Below are 21,556 nucleotides of genomic sequence, written 5' to 3'. Positions count from 1 at the left end.
TTATAAAATACAAAGTTAAAGTTTTGGTTTTGGTTTTGTTTTGGTTAATCATAATAATTTCAAGTCATTGAAAATGGTAGTTGTTCAAGCGTTCAAATCTACTTCAGTTCTTTCTTTGTCACTGCTGCTCAGCTGCACTGCAAATTGTACAAATATATATTTTGCATGATTTTCTGTGCAGTTTTCAAATTTATATAAACTTATCCAAGCATATGGTGGGTATTTTCAAGGCTTATGATCTAAACCTGCATGGATAACGAGATGTTTTTAGGATTAGGCAGGACAATGACTGAGCTAAATGATGGGCGTTAGCTATTCACAAGTTGAAAACAAATTTTCTTTAATTTCATGACACTTGAATTTGATATTAAATAGATAAAGTAGCTTTTTCTTTGGCACGGATATATTCAAAGCATTTGCAATAGGTCCTTGTGTAACGTTTAATGATAGGTGTGCATAACATTTGATATGGGAATGATTGCTTATTCGAGACATGGAGGGAATTATGGTCTGTAGGTGCGTATGGGCTTTTGTTTACTGGATGAAATCTGCTGTACACGATAACGGATATATATATATATAGTTTATAGATATATGAGTTGAATGCGAACACAAAACAAAAACACAAAATTGATTATGGAGCTGGTTATATGCATTATATTCATATTTATTCGATTTTAATCGACTTAATAGCTTTATAAAATAGTTGAAAATGTCTCTGCATATTTTTCGTTTTCCATTCTTAACAGATATGTAATTGCCTTGCCAATTTTGTTCTCAATTTTCATTGCGACATTTGTAAACAATTTTATAATGTTCTTGGTTAGACTGCTGTATTCTTGTTGGCTTTTTAAAAAACATGTATGTACAGAAAAATGTTACGCAAGAATACCCATTTAAAAGAAATGAACGTAGAATTATAACTAAAAGTTAATCATAAGGAAATGGTTAAAACTAAATAGGTTGTTGTTCTTTTTTTGTTTCCTTATTTCATTTTGGTTCTATACACATTTGCAATAGGTAGGAAAGTAGATAAAAAAAGAAATATGAACAAATAAGGTGATAAACTAAATAAATAAATATTTAGTAAGTTTTTCGCTTTATCAACAGACCTAAGAAGGAGTAGAGAGACAGTTGCCGCCCCGAGGCCTCATTTTCTGTATCTGTATCTGTATTATTGTATCTTTATCTTGGCTGTGCTTTCGTATTCGTATTCGGTTACGTTTTCTTTATCGATTTCGATTTCATTTTCATTATCAATATCATTTTCAGTTTCATATTCATTTTCATTCGTCAATCAATCGGCAGAGATTGCGGATAGTATCTTGTGACTTCTGCGTGTCTATATCGATTCGTTCTAGTGAGAGGAGATCGCGCGCCTAGTATATCTCGATCTGTATCTGGATCTGGATCGATCGGTTCTTGAGGAGAGCGCAGCAGTAGGCGGCGGCGGATTGGAGCAGCGGCAGGAGCAGCAGTGCAAGTTGTAGTGGTAGTAGTGGTAGTGGTAGTAGTAGTAGATTTTCTCATTCTCATTGGCTTAACAACGCAAATATAACGATTCGATTTAATAGAAATTTCAAGATTAATATCCATGTTGAACAACAAAAATAAAAGAACAAACGAAAAAGATCATTTAAAAATAAGGTTACAAATTATAATCGTAGTTCGGTAGTTCAATTGGCAAATAGAGAGTTATATAGATATAGTTTTGGATATAGTTGGGACAGGTACGACAATTAGCGGAATAGGTTTAGGTTTAGAGAGATTGAGAGTGAGAGCATTACACGGAAGCCATGTTCAATTAATTTAAACAATAAATCAAAATCAAAATCATAAATAAACGAAACGAAAGAGTGTATCAAGAAAAGAGGTATACAATTTTGACTAAAGGTGTTAAATTTGTAAAATGTTTTTTTTGGGGGGCAAAGACAGGACGGCGTGCAGAGGTGGGAAAAGTTTAAAGGTTTGTCGGTGGAGGAGGGGAAAACTGAATTGGTGGCATTGGCAAGGAACTGCTCACTCACCTGGCGAAACTCTTGAAGGCTGCACTCTGTGGATTGATGCACAGCGGCACACGACCCGTTTGCAGCTGCTCGGCAATGAACTTGTGCATCTCCTCTGCAAGTTTAAAAAACATTTGATTGATATAGGTATTAAAATTATATAAATTATGATTAGCACTAACCTTTGACCTGCTGCACGGATGTGAGTTTGCGTTCCCACAGATCGTCGAAGGGCTGGCCGGCGGAGGGCTCGAAATCAGCCGTATACTGACGCATTCCGGCTGAGGTAGTGAAGCAGCACTTGCACATGCACGAGTGGTACCGCAGACGTCCCTCATCCAGATACGGATGCGCCAGGGCATCTGTCACCGAGATACGCTTGTCCTGCACGGAAATGGGGGGGGAATATTAGTTAAACTGTACTTGCATGGATTGTATAATGAATGCAATGTACCGGATCGAAGACGAGCATCTGGCAGAGCAGGTGCACCGCCTCGTGCGTGGCATGTGAGCTGAGTGTGTAGAGCACCGAGAAGGAGGGCGGCTTGGGCGCCCGGCGCAACATGTGAGTGCGTGCACCCTCGCAGGCGTGACGCATATCCTCCATGGTTGGTGTGCCCAGCAGCTCCGTAATCAGCTCCAGCTGCTGCACGGGATTCTGTGCCTGAAAGAGGATGCGACGCCCCAAGAGTTCGCCGAAAATGCAGCCCACCGACCACACATCCACCGCCGACGAGTAGTGGCGTGCGCCCATCAGAATTTCCGGTGCGCGATAGTACTGGGTGACCACCTCCTGGGTCATGTGCTTGGCCTGATCCGGCTCCTCGACGCGGGCCAATCCAAAGTCACAGATCTTGAGCACACAATTCGAGTTTACGAGCAGATTGCCCGGCTTGATGTCGCGATGCAGGATGCGAGCCGAGTGCAGATACTTGAGGCCGCGCAGGATCTGGTAGAGGAACACCTTGATGTGGTCGGCGGACAGGTGCTGCGGCGACACGATTATCTTGTGCAGATCCGATTGCAGCAGCTCCGTTATCACATAGCTATTGATCGATTCAAAAAAGGGGAGTTAAGGTGGAAACCAATTTCATAGCGACATGCGAAAGGAGCAAACAAAAGTTTTGGAACTCCCTTCAACACATCTTTTATTTTTTGCGTTTTTGCCTTGTTTGTTTGTGCTTAAAACTTTTTCAATTAGTAACATTTGCTTTTAGCCCAAAAGTTTCGGCTGCGACGCCCAAAAAAGCAGCAACTCACTTTGCAAAATCGAATTTTTATAGTTTCTATGGGTGAAGGATTAATAAAATATTTGCTGTTGGTTTATAGTTTGGATATTTTTGAAAGTTTATTCATTGTCCGAAAGTTCGGACTTCATTAAAGGGTAAAAAACTGGATGGTGAAAGCAAGAAGGCGTCTTTAAGTTTAAAAATCTTAATTTAACATATTGAAAGGTTGTTTGGTACAAATGTTTGCAAAGTGATTAAATCATTAAAATATCAAAAAGAAAGATTAATTTTTATATGCTAAACTGGGGGAGATGTGAAACCACAAGAAATAAATTAAGAAATTATTATGGTTCCTAGAAAACTAAAACAATTTACGTTAGCCCAATTTGCACACTTCCGAGTTGAAAAGTATTAACTTTTCTTTGAGTTTTTCATGTTTTCAAATTGTAAAAGGATACATTTCTTGAAAGAAATCCAAATGCGGTGGCTGTAGAATGTCCAGAGCTGAAAGAACCTGCAAAATAACAAAACAAAAAACATCATTAAGTAAATATATTTGAAAATATTACAAAGTCATTGAACTGGCAGTAAAAATACAAATCCCTAGACAATCCAGTCAACAATTTGCACCTCATTTCAGGGGGATTACGTGGGGTTGGTCATAAATTATGGAGTTGCAATAAAAATCAAGTTGCATGTTAAGTGTCCCGGCTGCCGGGGCATTAAATGCCGCAAGTAAAAAAACAAAAAACAAAAAAGGCAGCAAGCAAAAAATCACCAAGGAAATTGTTGAACCCTTGATGATTTTTTATACACTACTAACCGCTGACGAAGGAGATACAAAACACGCCACATTTTGTGCGAGGGTCTTTTCTTTTTTTTATATGGGGGAGGAGGCCAAGTCGACGGTCGACTGATGGACAGGAGAATACAAAGAAAATAAAAAAAATATATCTATGTGGAAAAAGTCAAGGCGAAAAAAAGCAAGCCACAGACAGACAAGCGCTGATTTATTTTCGCTTGCGGTGAAGCGATGATGAAGGAACTTGCAGTGCAGGGCAATCACATCGCAAAATCTAACAGGAGGCGAACTCCACCACCACCGCCCATTTAAAATCAATTTACAATATTTATACAACTTCAGTTGCTGGGCCGCCAAATGCGTATGGTGAACAAAACAGCAAGAACAACAACAGCAACAACAAAAGTTGCCTGCCACAATGTTGCACATTTAACCCCCCTGCATTTCCCCACTTCCCATTTTGTTCGTTGGCAGTTGGCAAAGCCAAAAGCAGTTCAACAATTTTGAGCACTTTTCGCGGGGCATTGCGAACGCAACAACAAAAAGTGCCGACAACTTTGGTTACTGGTTTTTATTTTGTTGTATTTTATATATATATGTATATATATATTGGTTTTTTGTTGGCCGTTGCCGCTAAGCCGCTGCCGCTAAGCCGCTGCCGTCTTGAGGTCTGAATCTGCGTCGCCGTCTTAAGTGGCAAAGTTTTTATTTTTTTATTTTTTCTTTACACTCCACAGGAGCAACGCGAAATTCCCCCTCGTTTCATTTCGGTTGCGCTCCTTTGGCAGCCTTTGTCTTATATTTATTTCCCCGGCCACTTGCCACTTGAGCCGCCTGCAAATTCTGTAATTTAGCGACTGCATTTGTTGCGTTTGCAACATTTAATGCGAGCAGCTGAGGGAAACCGACACAAGCGATACACTCACTTTTGCATAGGGATTAGTATAGATTCGATACCAAGAAATATAGCTTTCTTAATTCAATATCAATCTAAAATGTGAGCAGGTATGGTAAAGGAAACTCTTCTTCAGCCCACACTATTCCACATTATTAAAAATTTCAGATTAGAAGATAGTAACACCTGCTTCTAAAGTAGCTTGTTTGAACCTCTTTTCTGATTACAAACATAATTAATTAATAAGATAACAGTATCATATCAGATATTTTTAATTCTATCTTTCCCAACAAGTCAGTATTTTTATTCAATAGTTGTGCAATCTCAGCATTCTAAATGATAAGCTGCTCGCTTGCAATCACTATTTCAAACCCTATAGATATTCCCGTCTCATCGTGACCAAAATCACTTCTGCATTCCCTCAATATCTTGGATTTTAGTTAGAGTAAACAATGAGTAAAAAACATGCCGAATTTCAAGTGTTTCTGAATGGTTTCCGTAGTTTCTTCATCGGTCAACCTCATCTGCTGCACTTCACTGAACTTCACAGCGCAGGCGCGTAATTTGGGTTGTTATTGTTATTACTCGACTCGAGCTGCATTTTTGTTTTTTTCTCGTTTTTTTATTTTTATTATTTTGGGGTCTCACGTGCGGCGCACGGCTTGCAGCTAATTAACATTTTGGCTTGGGCTTGCAATCAGAAACCAAATTTATGCATTGTGCACCGCCGAAGGCAGCTTCAAGTGTCCTTGAAGTGGTGCATGAAAATGCGAGGGGAGGGTGGTGGTTGTTGGAAAACCAGAAGGGGGAAATTAGCTAGCTAACCAACTTGGCCAACAACAATAACAGCAACAGCTAACTGGGTTGCGTTGAACAACTGGGTTGCACAGCGAGAAAAAGTTGCTGTAAAAATTTAGTAATATAGCTGAGATGGCAGCATATTATACAAATGGAATATTTACAAATTTTCATTAAAATAAAAATTAAAATAATTCTAATCTTTTAAATGACTAAATAATCTGAAAATTTATTGCCGTGTATATCTGCGAATTTCTAGTTAGGTAAAGATAGAGAGATACAAGTGAAACTTGTGTTCTACTTGCAACCAGCAGCTGTGGCAGCCCACCTCAAAACCCACACAACACAACACCAACAGCAACACCACCACACCCCTTTAACCCACTGAGCGCCAGGTCTTGGAAACAACTTCCTCTTGGGCAGCAGAACTTGAAGCATTCAGCAGCTTTCAGCTTCCAGTGAATTTTCCCCCAAGCCCCATGTGGCTGGGAAAACAAAAGCAAAAGTGTCGCCGCTTCGACTTCACAAGTATTTTCATTGCAAGCTGAGGGACAAATTTCTAGCTAAAAGATTGTCAAGCAGCAGCTGTCAACACATATTTGTGGGCTAATTAAATGAGAGGGGGACCAACTCCATCGAAATTGACTATTACAACTCGAAGGGCTACGAATATATACTACATGTATAAACAGAAGAAAACCTTGAGAAGCAACAATATAAATTTTCTTTGATTACGCTTTGCTAGTTCAAGTTTACAGGAAACTTTTTAAGAAACTCCTCCCTTTATTTGGTGCTACATTTCCTGTTAGATATGTATCTCTATGATTAGGAATTAGCTGGAAATATTGTATATCTGTGTATACTCGATGAGGATTTGGCTTCTTATAAAATCAACATATTTATTGCCCTCCAGCGAAATGTCTACCGAAAGTGGCATTTCAATTGCCGGAGAGCCAAAGCAATGCGAATAATAACAAAATTTGCATGCAATTGATGCTGCCAGCGCGTCAAACTCAATCATTTTGGCCGGAAAATGGAGTGAGATTCCCGCATAGAGATGGATTTTGTCGGGAGGAAGTTGACAGTCAGCTTCGAGGTTGCGTAGAAATGCTTGCTTGAAAAAATCTACAAAAAATAAAAAATGGGCAAAAACTCCTGCATCGCCCGAGTTGCAAGTGAGAAATGCTTTTGAAATGTGCGCCACGTACGTTGCAATAAGAAATAAAATACAACAAAACGAATTCAGCCAACAGCAAATCGTTTTATTGGTTTTCCATTTTTATTTTTGGCTTTGCAATTGAAATGGGCAACCGATAATGGGGCGAAAACATTTTGCTGCGATTTACAAAAACTGCAATGCATAAAGCATGAGAGCAGTCATTTGTGGATGTGAAAAGCAATTGAAAGCGCAAAAAGATTCAAGATGTTGATTGATTGAAAGGGTCAGGGAGTTGCTGCCAACTAAAGAAAATTTATTATTTTTTACAAACTACAAACGTTTACAACACTTTATTTATTACTTTATTTAAAGTAAAACATTAAATCAAATTCTCAAATACGTCTACGCAAATTGTGTGCACACTTTCAGCACCTTCTCCATCATTTAATCAATGCTGACCCCAAAATATTTTGCCGAAAAATCACTTCTGAAATGAATACCTCACCATTCACCATTCTCCCCTCACTCAACTCACAACATGCGAATGGAGGTCTTTCATTGATTGAGTTATAAATAGTTGAGCCGCTCAGCCCATATGAAAACTGTATGGAGCACCCAATTTGCAATAAAATGCAAGGTAGCCACGTGCCAAGCCCAGTGTTTTTCCAATCCCCCCAACGCCCATCCCCCCCCCCCCCACGTTGTCAACAACTTGTCTGGGGCTCCAATGCCTCTTGCTGACTCTTTCTTGCTTGTCGCTCCCTCTCTTTCTGGCCAACCGTTTGGAGTTGATTGCACTTGTTTGCCATTCCCTGAATGATGTCTGTCATGTAGGAAATGAAACAGGAAACACAGGCAGATGTAAACGCATTCGAAAAAAATATACAAACTGTATTTTCTAAAAAAAAAAATTGTATTTTTTTGTAATGTACTGAATTTATTGTCTGAATGTTTTTTGTTTCAATGTTTTTTTTTTTTAGTAATCAAATATGCTTTTTTATATGAAAGATATGTATTCAAATATTATCAATTACAGTTTTTCATATCATTTATCTGCTTTGCTTGTGCTTTAAAGTGGATTTAAATTTGATTGCTGACATTAGAAAACTGTTTAATAATTAACCAGAATATAATATTATTTCTCTCAGTGCAACAGTACCATATACCTCAAGCGTTGACAACAAAGTCGCGCCTCTACTGCGCTTCTTTGATTTCCCCCAACCGCCATTCATACACCCACCTATAGCCATTTATGCATATTAATAGAAAATTTGCATATTGGGCAAGGTGTTACAGCAAATGCTGCCTTTTGTTCTTCTTGTTGCTGTTGCTGCCAACATATGGAATCAAGATTGGGGATGGTGTGGTGTGAGGTGGGGAAATCTATGTAGCTGTCTGCTCCATAACGCCCACTTTTCCTATACCTCTTCATTATTGCATAAGGAAATTCACACGCAGCCAAGCGCGAGTTGGAAAAAAAAGAAGATAGAAATCATGTAGGCTGATGGAAATGATGATGAGCGATAAACAGAGATGGCAGATGTATAGATATAATATATGCTGTCCATCTCTTTCAGACAGCCCACGGCCTATTTGATGTCTAATGAAGTTGAACCAATCTGGAAATGATTTAGCAAATATAAACTATTAGAGGGGAGAGACCGTGACATTTAAGAGTGCGGCAAATCGCATGTGACAGTTTCTCATAGTAAAGGCACCCATGTAAGTTTCGCAATAGCCTCTTCGTTGACTTTTAACTTTCAATGCAAATGCCAAATACACCAAATATGGACTACAACAAAAGGTTCTTGATAAAACATGAAATAAGAAACAAAAAATATAAAAAAAACCATGCAAATCTTTCAAAAGCCAGCGGCACGTGCAGCGCAATTGCAATGAATATGTAAATAAATTATAAGCGCTGACAATCCAGAGAGAATAAATTTATAGGAAATGTCCCATTGAATCGCATAAAACATTTGACCCTCAAAAGTTGGCCGCTTTTTCGGTGTGTGTATATGCTAATGTATTTCGGCCCAAATTGCAACATGCATTTATGCATTTATTGCCATCGCCTCTGGCTGTGTTTCAAACTGCCACAAAATGTTGTACAATTCACAGGCATTTTTTTGGGATTGCAAACAAATTTGTTTGTCATAAATTTGCTGCATTTATTTAATGCTGACATATCGATCATAAGTGGAGTGAATTTATTTAAGCAATTTTATGCTGAACAAATTGTTTTCTTAAAGCAGTTCCATTTTATTTGATCACTTATTGAGTTGCCATCGCTTTTTTGCCATATTTCAATACATAATTCCCTTTTTTTCCAGCCCTGTGATTTATTGTAGTTGCAGAATCACTACGAATCCAAACTGAAACGGAGCTTAACCCTTTAAGAAGTGAACTGTTGGAATTCAATGAATTCACATGCCCACATCAAACATTTAATTAATGACAATAATTTCAGCGCACAATAATTCCACTTGAGCAGAGAACAACGGACATTAAATGGAGGGCGTAAAAATGGAAAAGTTTCTGCCAAAGGGATATGCATATATATTTTTCAGAGGCATACAATCCACAAAAAAAAATGCATCCCCTGGCAGTTGTATGTACTATATGTCATGCAATAAAGAGTCCAGCGCTAAAGTGGAAAATATAATTGTTAATAAATTGTTACGGCACCAAAAAGGGCAGAACAAGCCAAAGGCAGTCGAACTGGCACGCACAAAGATTTAAAGGATAAATATCCTGTGCAGTTAAAGACCCACTGCAGTATGACCATAATCAAAGTGGCGTGTATGTAAATATTTTAATTAAATTTTTATGTCATCGGCGATGGCACAAAAGTTCTCGATAATGATAAAAGAAAAGCAAGAAAGCATTTGCAATTTCCACTTACATTCTCATGCTTGAAGAAGCACAGCATTTTCAGCTCGCGGAAAACGCGCTTCGATGAGACCAACGATTGGAACACATTTGGCAGCTTCTTCAAGGCCACTCGTCGTCCATCCCGCGGATCTGTGACGGCCCTGCAAAATGCAAAATATTGATTATGAATATAAATGTAACAATAAAATAATATATAAGTCTAAGATAAGTCCGCCTTATTCCTCTGTCGACATATTTCAACTTGCTGTTATGAAAATACTTCTGTTTTTCAACGCCGACAAAGTTAATTTTCAACTTCTTGTTCACCGCTCAACTTCAACTTCAAGTGTCGCATCATAAACAGACCTCAATGGAGAATTCTGTAGCACCATCAACCCCCTTGGCATGAATGTCATTTTATCCTTTTGGCCAGACAAAGCACAGTGAAAATCAGACAGACACCCGGCGAAAGCAAACAAACATTCGATGGAGTTTAAAAAGTTCGTTCAACTTTTTGCCTTGACAATGCCGCCTGAGTTATTTTGCCTCTTTTGTTTTCCAGTCCACCAGGACGACTGTCCTACCACAAAAAAAAAGAAAAATAGCTTTTCCATTCGAGCCTACAAAATGGCGCCTAGAAGTAGGCAAATATGTATTGTCTCGCAATTGATAAGCGCGCACACAGACATGGCCACAAAATTAGCAATACGAACATTTGCGAAAAAAGGTCAAACAACAGACATGTGGGTTGGGTTTCACTTGGTGCTGAAATTAAGGAGAATGAATCCAGTTTGGGTGGTGGTGTTGGTGTCGAACACCGACGACACCGAGGCGACGGGTCGGCTTATGGAGAACTTTTATGATGCCATTGGCCATGGCTGTTGGCTGTTGGCTGTTTGGTGTTGGCTGTTGGTTGGTGTTGGGTATTGGATGTTGGATGTTAGTCAGCGCGTCCTGTTCTGTCTGGGGCCAAGTCCTTGTCCCCCGTCTGGCCAACTCCTTTGCGAGGCATTATACACAGCCAGAAAACGTATGCAATTAAGGTTTTGTTCGTAAGGCAAGCTCCTGTTGTTTAAGCCCTTTTACCATGATATATATATAACTACTACCTTGTTTGTATTCAATAGTTGGTAAATATATTTTTACTGTGTGCTAATATTATGCCAAGTTTACTACTTTACCCCCGTATCTTTCAGATTTTCCCTGTACGTGGTGGAAAATATTTTTGTTATGGTCTTTGTGCAGCATCTTTCACTTCTCCGGTTACTGAAAGCCCTTCTTCTTTTTTGCCCTGTTTTCGAGAATCTGGTTGTGCTGCGTGATAAGTTGGGGGCCGTAAATCTTTTAGCCCTGTTAGTTCGTTCGGCCGACGACATTTAAGCGTTCAAAATTATGGCAAATTGCTGCAGATTGAATTGGTTTGTCTGCCTCTCTATCTGCGCCTCTGTGTGTCCTGTGTGTGTGCCTGTGTGTGTGCTTGTGTGTGTGTGTGTGTGAGTGTGTGTGCCTGTGTGTGTTTGTGTCTGTGTTTTCGTTTCTTGCTGGATGAGTCAGCATCCAATTTGAGCGTAGCATACATTAGGGCGCTTTTCTTGGAGGCAGAAAAGCGATTTGCATGTCTGAGTTGCGAAAACGAATAAAATCGTCTAGGCACAATGTCAGCAGTGTTAATGATAATGAGAAACGAAACGATTATGCAAAAATACAAAACAACAGGCGCAATAATGCAGACAAATGAGATGAGATTAAATTGTTTTGTTTTTATCAAAAACAACTCGTACTGCACTTACAATTAAGAGCGCATGAGCATGCTATTAAAAACTATTTTCTCGAAAATCTCAAACCTTTATCTCTCATCCAAAAACTATCTGACCCCAAGAAATAGCGCATCGCCAGTGGAAAAAGAGTCGCACCCATTAAAATTTTATGGTCATCTATCAAAGTCGCCGGCGCGCAGGAATCTCAAAATCAAGAATTCACTTTGTTTGCGATGAATTGGGTTAAAATCAAAAATTGTTTACAGCTAGCACAGTGGAACCACAGTGAGTGAACCGATAAGACCACATACATGGACAAATGAGCCGAATGATGCGGAATGATAAAAGGGGCCAGACAGAGACGGCACGAGTTGAGAACGGAAAGAGAGCGCACGATGATGATGATGATGGATGACAAAATGCAGGCACTTCTTTAGTGCGAGGAAGCGCTCTATGTGTGTCCATGCCCCTCTGATCTTAGCATTTGATTGGCCCCACCCACAGCATTTTCCCCGCCCTAGGTTTTTCCATTTTCATTGCTGCAATTTCTGATGTTGTTTCATTTCGTTCTTCCCCTCTCTTTCAATGTCAGTTAATGGGAAATCATTTATCATGTGCGTGTCCCTCTAAGAAAATAAAGAGAAGAAAAGAAAAAGGGGAGAACCCAGTTGTATAAATAAGAAAATAAGTCTTAAAGCAGGCCCAATGGCAATGGCAATATATACATATATACTCGAGGCGAAACAAAAAGTGCCAGAACTAAATGATAATTACCCGAGACAACAAAGAGATCAATAATTTATCATCTCTGACCCCGTGGTCTGTCCTTCATTTGTGCTGGTCTCCGTGGCACCATGACTCCATAACTCCATAACTCCATAACTCCCATGTCTCCACTCAACTTGAAAATTTGTTATAGTTTCCCCCTGCCCTTCAGATTGATCGAAACCGGCGAACTAGAGGGAATAGAACCCATCTTCAATTGTCTTGCCTCATTTTCAGGTGTGTGTGCGTGCGTTTCGTGTTCAAGTGTCCGGAATTGAATCAAAAATGGGTTTACGGATTGTGGACAATGGGGGTTAAGCACTGCTGGAAAAAGTTGGGGAGTAGTCGATGGCCCCAAAGGGTGGAAAACTTCAAATTGTCATCTCGATGGTCCGAGAAAGTTTTGTCACATTCCCTTTTTTATTTTTGCCATATTTTCATTCCTGTTTTTGTTCCAGGCCGCAAAGGAATTCAAATAACCTTTTTATTCACTGGAAAAATCATATTTTCTTTTGGGCATATTTTTTGTTAGGCATTTCCAATTTCAAGAATTTATTTATTTATTTTCTCAAATATTAGTTGTAGGGCATTTCCCATTCGAATATCCAGCTGCAAGCACATTCCTTTCGGATGCTTTAGCAGCTTAAGCCGAAAAATAACTTTTCAATGACTTTTCGGGTTCGGACCTCGCCTGCGGGTCACATCTGCCTCAACTTTACATTATTATTTCATTCCTTTTCCATTTTTTTGTTGCTCTCCTTTGCATTCCCTGTATTCCATACATACTTTTTGTATTACACAAAACGATGTTATGGACCCTTCCTCCTCTTTCTTTTTTGAGAGAGGAGCATCAGCAGCCTTCGCCCTCATCTGCTTGCATAATTTCATTTTTGATTTCTTCTGACACTTTGCACATGCTTTTTGAATAACTCATCACCTTGTGCACTCATCATCACACATTCTTGCCTCAGCCACACCCCCTTCTTCTTCCTCGCGAGCCACTCCCCCTTCTCGGCCAGCTCCTTAAAGGCTGATCCATCCAAGTGAGCATTTGTTGCCTTTGGGCCTTTAACTTCCTGCTGCCGCAGTCGTCGTCGTCGTCGTCTGACTGCCCCTTTTCCCCCTTTCCTCTTTTTTACCCATCTACCAGATCCAGTCGTTCATTGAACCCTCAGCATTCTGGATCTCATTCCTCTCGATTATTTTCACTGCCACAGTTTTAAAAGCAATCTGCCATCTTAGTCTATTGGTTAAGGTTGGGTATATATGAAATATAGAATAAAAACCACTTTAACAAATTCACAAAATCACTTTAAAATTTAAAGTGCATCGAAACTGCGCGCTCGCATATGCGCTTGCTGTTCGTAGTCCTCAATTACTAATTGCAGTTTTGCTATAATTATAGGCCCATTATATATGCCACATGTGGCAGTCGACGGGGTGGCATTTCGCATTTGGCCTGCGTGTAAATTACTAATTTGTGCCGTTGTCCTGACGGCGCTTTGATTGTCTCTGTCACTCCCCCAGCACCTCCATCTCTCCATCTCTCCATCTCTCTGTCCCCCGCTCTCTGTTTATCCTGTGATGTGCTGATCCATCCAATTGTTGTCCTTCTGCTGATGTAAGCATTTCGCAGTGTACATTATTTTGGTCAGCTACCGGCGGCGAATACGTGGGATAAAGTGAAAATTCATGGTGGTGTACACTGTGAGCAGGTGTCGAAACTTTCGAGCAACCTCTTTTAACTATATAACAATAATAAAATATATAAGCTAATCCAAATTAATCCTTAAATCAAAGGTGTTAGTTTTCGTAACCATTCCTTCAATAAAATACAAGTTTTTAACATTGTTTTTGATTAAAACTTGTATGTATCACTAGTTGTTTCGCCTGTAGCATATACATGCATACATTGCGTATGCGTCATGTTTAGACCAGGTTTTCCCTCGACGCCACCGACAGCAACTAATTCGCATGTTTCAACCATTTCACACTGTTATAATTATGCCCATGTATGCCAATACCAGCTGGGAATTCTAACGCCCAACGCCCAACCCCCAACTCTCTTCTCTCTTTCACTCTGCCATCTGGCTGTCTCTTTCGCGCGCAGTTATTCTGTGACTACGCAACATTAATTGCAACATATTCGCTTTTGTTAATTGACTAATAACTTTGGGGTTTATTCACCCCAGGGAGCAGGAGAAAAATGGGGCACAAACAGGAAGGGAAATGGGGGAAAAGTGCACACTCATACAGGCGAAAACAATTAGGCTTAATTGAATTTGATTATATAAACAAAATAACGAATATTCCACATACTGTCATGAATGCATTCAAAACATTCAATTTAAAACTAGCATAGTTAGCTGTGTGTGTGGTGTGTTTGTGAAAATATCTGTGGAAAGCTAGTAAAATCCAATCTCCGCTCATCCGCTCCATCATCTCCTGTCTCGCTCTCTCCGCCCACTTCCTGCCCACCTTGCTGTGCCACCCTTTCTCCCAATTTCCCGCCCATTTCATCGTCGTCGTCTGCTTCAATTTATGCGCGTAATCAATTTTACAAATGGCCTGCAGGCGGCAAAGGCAGGCACAGGTAGGCGTGGCATTTTCCGTCCGCAGAGCGAGAGAGCAACAGAAAGAGAGAGACAGGGAGAGAGAGAGAAAAATAAATTTATGCAATTTAGAATTTTCCAGGGGTTTGGGATTGTCGTCTAGTGCTAGTATGTGCAGTCAATGACTTTCACAGCCGAACGAAGCTAAAATCAATTAAAATCCATTTTGATTGCATACTTTATTCGAAATCCTGCCAACATAATTTCGCCCCCTTCAAGTTTCGCACTTAAGTATACTACGAAAAATGTGAACACATTAAAAATGTTTTCAAGGCAAAAGCAAAACAATAGAGTCATTGTCAATGTCGTTAGCTCGATTGCTTGCCGCTTTTCTTCGTTTCGTCGTTTCTTCGTTGTTGCCTTTGAGCTCTTGGCCATATTTCACTTTAATGCCCAAGAAACTGCTGCTTTGCGCAGACTTTTTGGGGCGGAATGGCATGAAAAACGACAACAGTCTACAACAACAGAGCTCCAAATTGCCAACGACATTTAATGAAATATTCTCGTACATATATATACATATATAGGAAAGTTAGGCGGAGGAGTTGGCCACAGTCACTGTCATAATTTTATAATTTTCTGCGTAATTGTTTTGAACTTGTGTCTTAGTTGCTGACAAAAGATTTTGACCTAATTGATGATATAAAAACTTTTCGATCTTAATTATTACTTATCCCTTTTTGTTTGTTAGAATTATTTATCCCTCATGCTGTTCTGTTGCTAATGGCTTACCTAAAATGAGAAGAACAAATAGAAGAAAATTAGTGTTGCTTTTAATCTTTAATTTCATATTATAAGGTGTTAATTTGACTTTAGAGTTTGCTTTTTAATATTATAATAACAGGTGTTAATTTGACTAAATTTTAGTTATTAATTCACACTATATAGTTGATAAACTGAAGCATAAATTATATTTTTGCTAAGCTTTTCAAAATATTCCTGTATTTATTCCGTGAGATCGCAAAATGCCAAAAACCAAACTTTAACTTGTCGTAACCAATTATGTAAAAATCTGTTGGAAATTGAAATTCAATGTTGACTTTTCCGCGCTGCCATCCGCCCTCCATCTCTCCTTCAGCCAGATTGATTATGACATTTTCCTTCAGCCACGTTTTCCAGCTTCTGACGCAAATGCGCCTCAACATATGCAACGAGTATTTTATGTAATGGAAAATTACCAAAGTGCCAGAGACAAACAAAAAAGCGAACCAAATCGGCGCCAGATAGAAGAAACAAGTTTGCGGCACATGCATTTGACACATGGCGATGGGTGGGGCGGGCGTAAAGGCAAAACTTTCATAGCCACCCTCTCCCTCTGGTGGGTGGTTACAAAAATAACAATAATAATGATGATACTGATGATGATGATAATGACGACGTTGTGCCCTTGAATCAGCACAGCAGCCGAAATGTTGAACAAACTCGTGTGGCCGCCCAGGCAAAATCGCTACGTTTCATTTCATTTCGTTACGTTACGTTTTTGTGCGGATTTGTACGCAAACAATGGAGCGTTTGTGGTTCTGCTCCTGAAATGCCCAAAAATAGCCGAGAAGGAGCCCAAAGGCAAAACAGTAGCCGCAAGTCCGTGCAGCCCCATCTGCCACGCCCACAACTCCACCATATTTGGGCTGATTGGACGGCTAATGGGTAACAATGGGTGAATTGGACATTCAACGGCAGAACTTGAAATTATATGAACTATTTACCCTAAGTCTAAATATTTTTACAGAATTTTTATGTTACTTAAGCGCAATGTTTCTTGCCTTATAATTCTTTTATAAATTGATTTTGACAATTTAAATATTTTCCAGGGTAATTTCGATGTGCAGAAAGCATTTGTTCCTAATGACATTGCCTTTTTCCTTTGTTGTCGCTTCATACTTAAGACCGTCATCAGCATTTCTCATGGATTTTCCACTCGACCCGCGCCTCCTGCCCACTAATTTTGCCTGGTCGAGCGATTTCTTGTTGTGCTTCGCATGTTTAATTTAGCCCGGCTCCCCTTTCTCCCATCGAAATTCTCAATTTCTCGCATTTAGAGCAGAACCCACAGCTTCCTGGCTGTTCAAACACACTTGCATGTTCGTTTGTTTATCCAGCCCGTGGGGCCAAGGCCGAAAAAGGTCGGTCGTCCGGACAACTGAGCTGGGGATTCTGGATTCAGCTCCAACGAGGACTGACCGCCCACGGGGCTCTTCGGGTTACTTTTAAATTAATTATGCGCTTAATTGTCTAATTATTGCACAGCAACAAACAGAAATAGGGTCAGAAGATGGAGGTGGTACGATAGTTTGCCTCGGGAACTCAGGCTGTTCATTTTGGGCCAACAAAGTAAGGACCTTAGTTTTTTGAAAGAACTTTTTGTGTTTCCGGGAACAAACATGTAAGTTAAATGAGATTATCCCTTGTTTTACAATTATTCTAAAGTTAATATTATTCTATAAAGCTTTATTCATTCTAGTAATCTCATTAACACCCTCTCCTTAAAATATTTAATTTATGAAATCCACCCTTTTGACTTTATCCAATTTAATAGAATAAAACAAGACCCATTTAAGGGAATAAAACAAGACTTATACTATAGGATAAACATATAATTTCAGGCTATTTATACTTAGCGCCTGGCTAAGCTTTTAAGGCAATTCATTTGGCCTTTTCACCTGCACAAAATAGAAACCTTTGCTTTGCATTATTTTCATTTTGGCTCTCAGAAAGGCACGCATGAAAGTTGAGGCAAAAGATTTTTCAAACAAAAGTTCAAGGTAATGCCGTTTATTATTCTTTTTATGCTTGGCAGGAAAATGTATAAATTTCCACCGCCGACCGCTCATTAAAAAGGGTGGAAAAATGTAATAAAAGATGAAGAAGCAAACAAAAAGAGAACTTTGCAAGAATAGTAGGAAAAAATTCTTGTGGCGTCTGTGAATAATTTGTTAAAATTAAGCCCAGCCCAAGGGCGTGGCGTACACTCTCTAATGATATATACCGTTGCAACAGTGGGCGCCTTTTGGGGGGTGGGAGAGGGGTTGGGAAATGAGCCTTGCCGTGGGTGACATAAAAATATTATAAATGTAAATGGCGAACGTCGTCGTCTCCGTTGTCGGGCACATTTCTCATGTGAGCTAAGGAAAACAAAGGACTCTTGGCCAGGTTGGGGGAGTTGGTAACGTGTGCGCTGTAGTTACTCCAAGGCTGGCAGACAAAGCGACGTCGTGGCAAAGGGAATTGCAAGTACGGCAGCACTTGGATTATGCGAAACGGGTCCAAACGGATTATGTACTCGAGTGTGCCGCATAAAAGTAGTAATTTTGGGAAGTTTTTTAATTTGGAAAAATGTATATTTGTTGACTGAAAATTAGGCATCTGAACATATATCTTTTGAATATATTACAAAGAACACTTACAATTACTACTTTTACTTTTACTAGCAAACAATCTTAACAATGATTTATGTACAGAAACACCAAGTCGTATAAATTTCCATTTATATACCGCATATACGCATTAAAACAAATATTTCACGCACTATCAAAACACGGCACAAATTCAATATTTCCTTTACCATTTTTCCTTCATATCATAAACAGAAAAGGAAAAAAAATGTAGCCGACTTTTTCGCGTCACGTTGTGTAAGCTTGTGTGGGTGCATGCGTGAGTATGAGTATGAGTGTGCCTGTGTGTGTGTGTGGTGTGCGTTTCAGGTGGAGCGTGTGCCATAAGCATGACAAGCTGTCATTGTTTTTTGTGCCACGTCCTTGTTTTCAGAGGCCCCTGCTTCTGCACCATACACTCCCCCCTTTTTTTTTTTTTGATCCTTTCTCTCACGACTTTATTCCTCTCAACAAGTTGCTCATACGCCACGTTGTACTAATAAGTTAATAGCTCCACTCGCGCGTTTCTTTCACTCCTTCCTTCGCTTTCCTTCGCTCTTGACAAAGTGGCAGAAAGCCCCGAAATAAAATAGGATTTTGTACGTGTCGGAGAAAGTTATAACAATGGGGCGATTCAAGTGTGGAACAAAATATATTGCATGAATTGCTGAATTGCCGAAGTCATGGAAAGTGAGAGATGGTGGGTGGAAAATCGAGGCCAAGATGGCTGGTAATAACCAAAAGATTTTCCAAAGCCAGCGCAACCGACAGCTCAAGGTCTCGGGTTCCTTTGTTTGGGCTCTCTGTCAGTATCCTTTGCATCCTCTGCCCTAATCCAACCCTATCATTGATGGGCGACGCTCTAATAAATTTCAATACTCGACGGACAAACAATGCCAAACGAACGATTTGAATGAAGTTGCCACTTTATCGCAAGGCGCACACATAATACACATAAGAGTATATATATTATATAGCCATTGCATAGGCATTATCCCAATAGCAAGTCCACAAGCACCATCGGACTGAAAGGCCGTTCGCTGTTGATAAGCCACGTTACGACTTATCCTTTATCTTTTTGACTTGAGGTAGGTCTTACGTAACTCGTTACAGTATGGCACGCATCGCTATTCCTCTCGTTTGTATCTTCTATCAATAATTTATGAAACGTTTTTCATATTTATGACTGAGACGCGTGCAAATGTGAGAATTTGAAACGAAAAAGGATGTTCAACGTGCCCGACTTAAATCTACCAAAAACCCTTCTATTCGCTCTTCTTAGAATTAATTCAGTCATTTATCAAAGTCCCGCTTTAATGCATTAGAAGCAAGGACACGCTTGGGTTTTATTATGAATTTAGCACGCTATTTGCGCTGTTTTAATAGACAAATGATGGCCATTTAATGGTAATTGCCAGTTATAATAATGTCCCTTCTTTAAAAAGAGCAAGCAGTGTTTCAATCACGGTTCCAACTATTTTTGATTATAACAAAAGTGAATAACCCACTAAAGTCGCGATCCTATAAGTATTCGATTTATATTTGAAAAAAATTCTTAGATTTTTTTTTACCTTTTTTTCTGTTCGCAGAAACGCGTTTCCTGTAAACTGAACCGTTGTGCTGACCATTTTACTCACCCTATTAACCCCTAACTGACCTTATTACACATATTTGTAGGGCTAAAAATATATAAATACTTTTTCCCATTTCTCATTGTTACTGATGACATTCATTCTGGCACGCGATGTCAATTAGCATTCCCAGTTGAAATATGCCTGATAGTCGGAAAAACAAAGTGGGAAAAATGACGGTTGATAAAACCGCAAAGTCGTGTGAACTCATATAGTTGGAATTCTGTGAAACATGTGAGAAATATTTCCCCAGTACCTTTTGCATTTTTGGTGTTGCACCACCAGCACCACCACCTGCATGACATGTCCGAAAAGTTGGAAAATTTACGCGCCCGGTAATTGACAAAGGCTGGTGGGTTTGCAAATGGCGAGACTTACTTGCTACGTTGGGCGCCATCTGGGACTACTGTGCGTATGCGTAATATGAGCCACAAAGGGGACACAAAGGAGGAAAATGGGAACACAGGAGCGATAGACCACAAATCTTAAATGTCAAATGGCTTGAGTGACATTTGTATTGATTAGTAAATGCGATTAATCATGACTTTTGTGTATGTGGTGTGTGTTGTGTGTGTATGCTGGGTGTAGCATGTGGCATGTCGCATAGGAGCCGAGGCACAAAAATAATGTTACACAAGATAAATCTCCCCCATTCGATCCCCTGTAATTCCTTTAATTTTGGTCACATCTGTTGTTGTGGCCTTAATCAAGCAAATGTTTTCATCAAAAACCGCATAAAGCCAATTTGCCTTCGGGATATTAAGCTACAGTATACATTCTGCAGAGTGAACACTTTGCTTGAAGAGTTGAACGTAGAACTTTAAAATTTTGAAAATTTGAAATCAGCCCACTGAAACAAATACCTTATTTAAATTACAATATATTTCATTAGTTGACTTTTTTGTAGTCAAACTATTATACATTTCATTAAGTTGAGCGCGCACTGTAACCAGTCGCCTCCTGTTGTTTTTCATTGGTTATTCCTGCAACACCATCTTGATTAGCCATCGATAATGACGTCAAAGTGACCCATATAGAGACTAAAAAGTTTCATTCCAATATTGAAAGTAAATGTCCAACAGCTGCTGCACATAGTTAACTATACACACAACAGCTGGCAGACAGTGGGAAAGTGGAGTGAGGTAGCGAGATATGCAAAGAAAGAGATGGAATTATGCGGAGAAAAGGAGACAGCAGTAACAAAAACACGTTCGACACGTTCAGCGAAACTGAAACTGAAACTAAGCAAGTAGTGACCCAAATTCGCTCAACAAATATTATAATAGGCCCACACTCATCTTTAGATCCATTTCGCTATCTCTTTTCCGTCTTATATGATTTTCCGGCTCATGCGCTTCCATACCTAATTAGCCTGTAATAGAGCACTTTCCAAATGACGCAATAAATTTGCTTTTCTTTTTGGCCAATTAATTAGCTAATCATAAATGTAAGGCAAGACTTTGGCCCAACTAATCAATTCACGCAAGTAGAGCGAGATTAAATACATAGTTATACACCACCAAGGGAAATGGACGATTGAAGAGTTACAAAATTGCTGTAATGGGGCACCAAAATCAGTGCTAACGAGTTGGTTGAGTGAAAAATGCCCAAGAGTGTCAAGTTCAGAAAGCTTTTGTCATCAGCTGACTGAGCATTT

The 21,556-nt window shown here is 39.5% G+C and overlaps 1 protein-coding gene across 2 annotated transcripts in view; it reads right to left on the bottom strand.

The window, feature by feature from the left end:
* LOC6533384 (serine/threonine-protein kinase NLK) overlaps positions 1-21,556 on the bottom strand; it is a 68,156-nt gene that overhangs the window by 2,354 nt on the left and 44,246 nt on the right. The window contains exons 2-7 of one of the 2 annotated variants that reach the window (XR_005561229.2): positions 9,795-9,924; positions 3,694-3,749; positions 2,461-3,052; positions 2,189-2,390; positions 2,028-2,121; positions 1,113-1,539 (exon numbers count right to left, since the gene is read on the bottom strand). Coding sequence is in view for 1 of the 2 variants with exons in the window: in XM_002094073.3 (XP_002094109.1) it covers positions 2,028-2,121; positions 2,189-2,390; positions 2,461-3,052; positions 3,694-3,749; positions 9,795-9,924 (1,074 nt within the window). In the remaining variant the exon portion in view is untranslated. The remainder of the gene's footprint in view (positions 1-1,112; positions 1,540-2,027; positions 2,122-2,188; positions 2,391-2,460; positions 3,053-3,693; positions 3,750-9,794; positions 9,925-21,556) is intronic. The other variant, XM_002094073.3, reaches the window with a different exon arrangement.

This window comes from Drosophila yakuba, chromosome 3L (genome assembly GCF_016746365.2).
Source record: "Drosophila yakuba strain Tai18E2 chromosome 3L, Prin_Dyak_Tai18E2_2.1, whole genome shotgun sequence".
NCBI lineage: Eukaryota > Metazoa > Arthropoda > Insecta > Diptera > Drosophilidae > Drosophila > Drosophila yakuba.
This window is presented reverse-complemented; position numbering and strand designations above follow the sequence as displayed.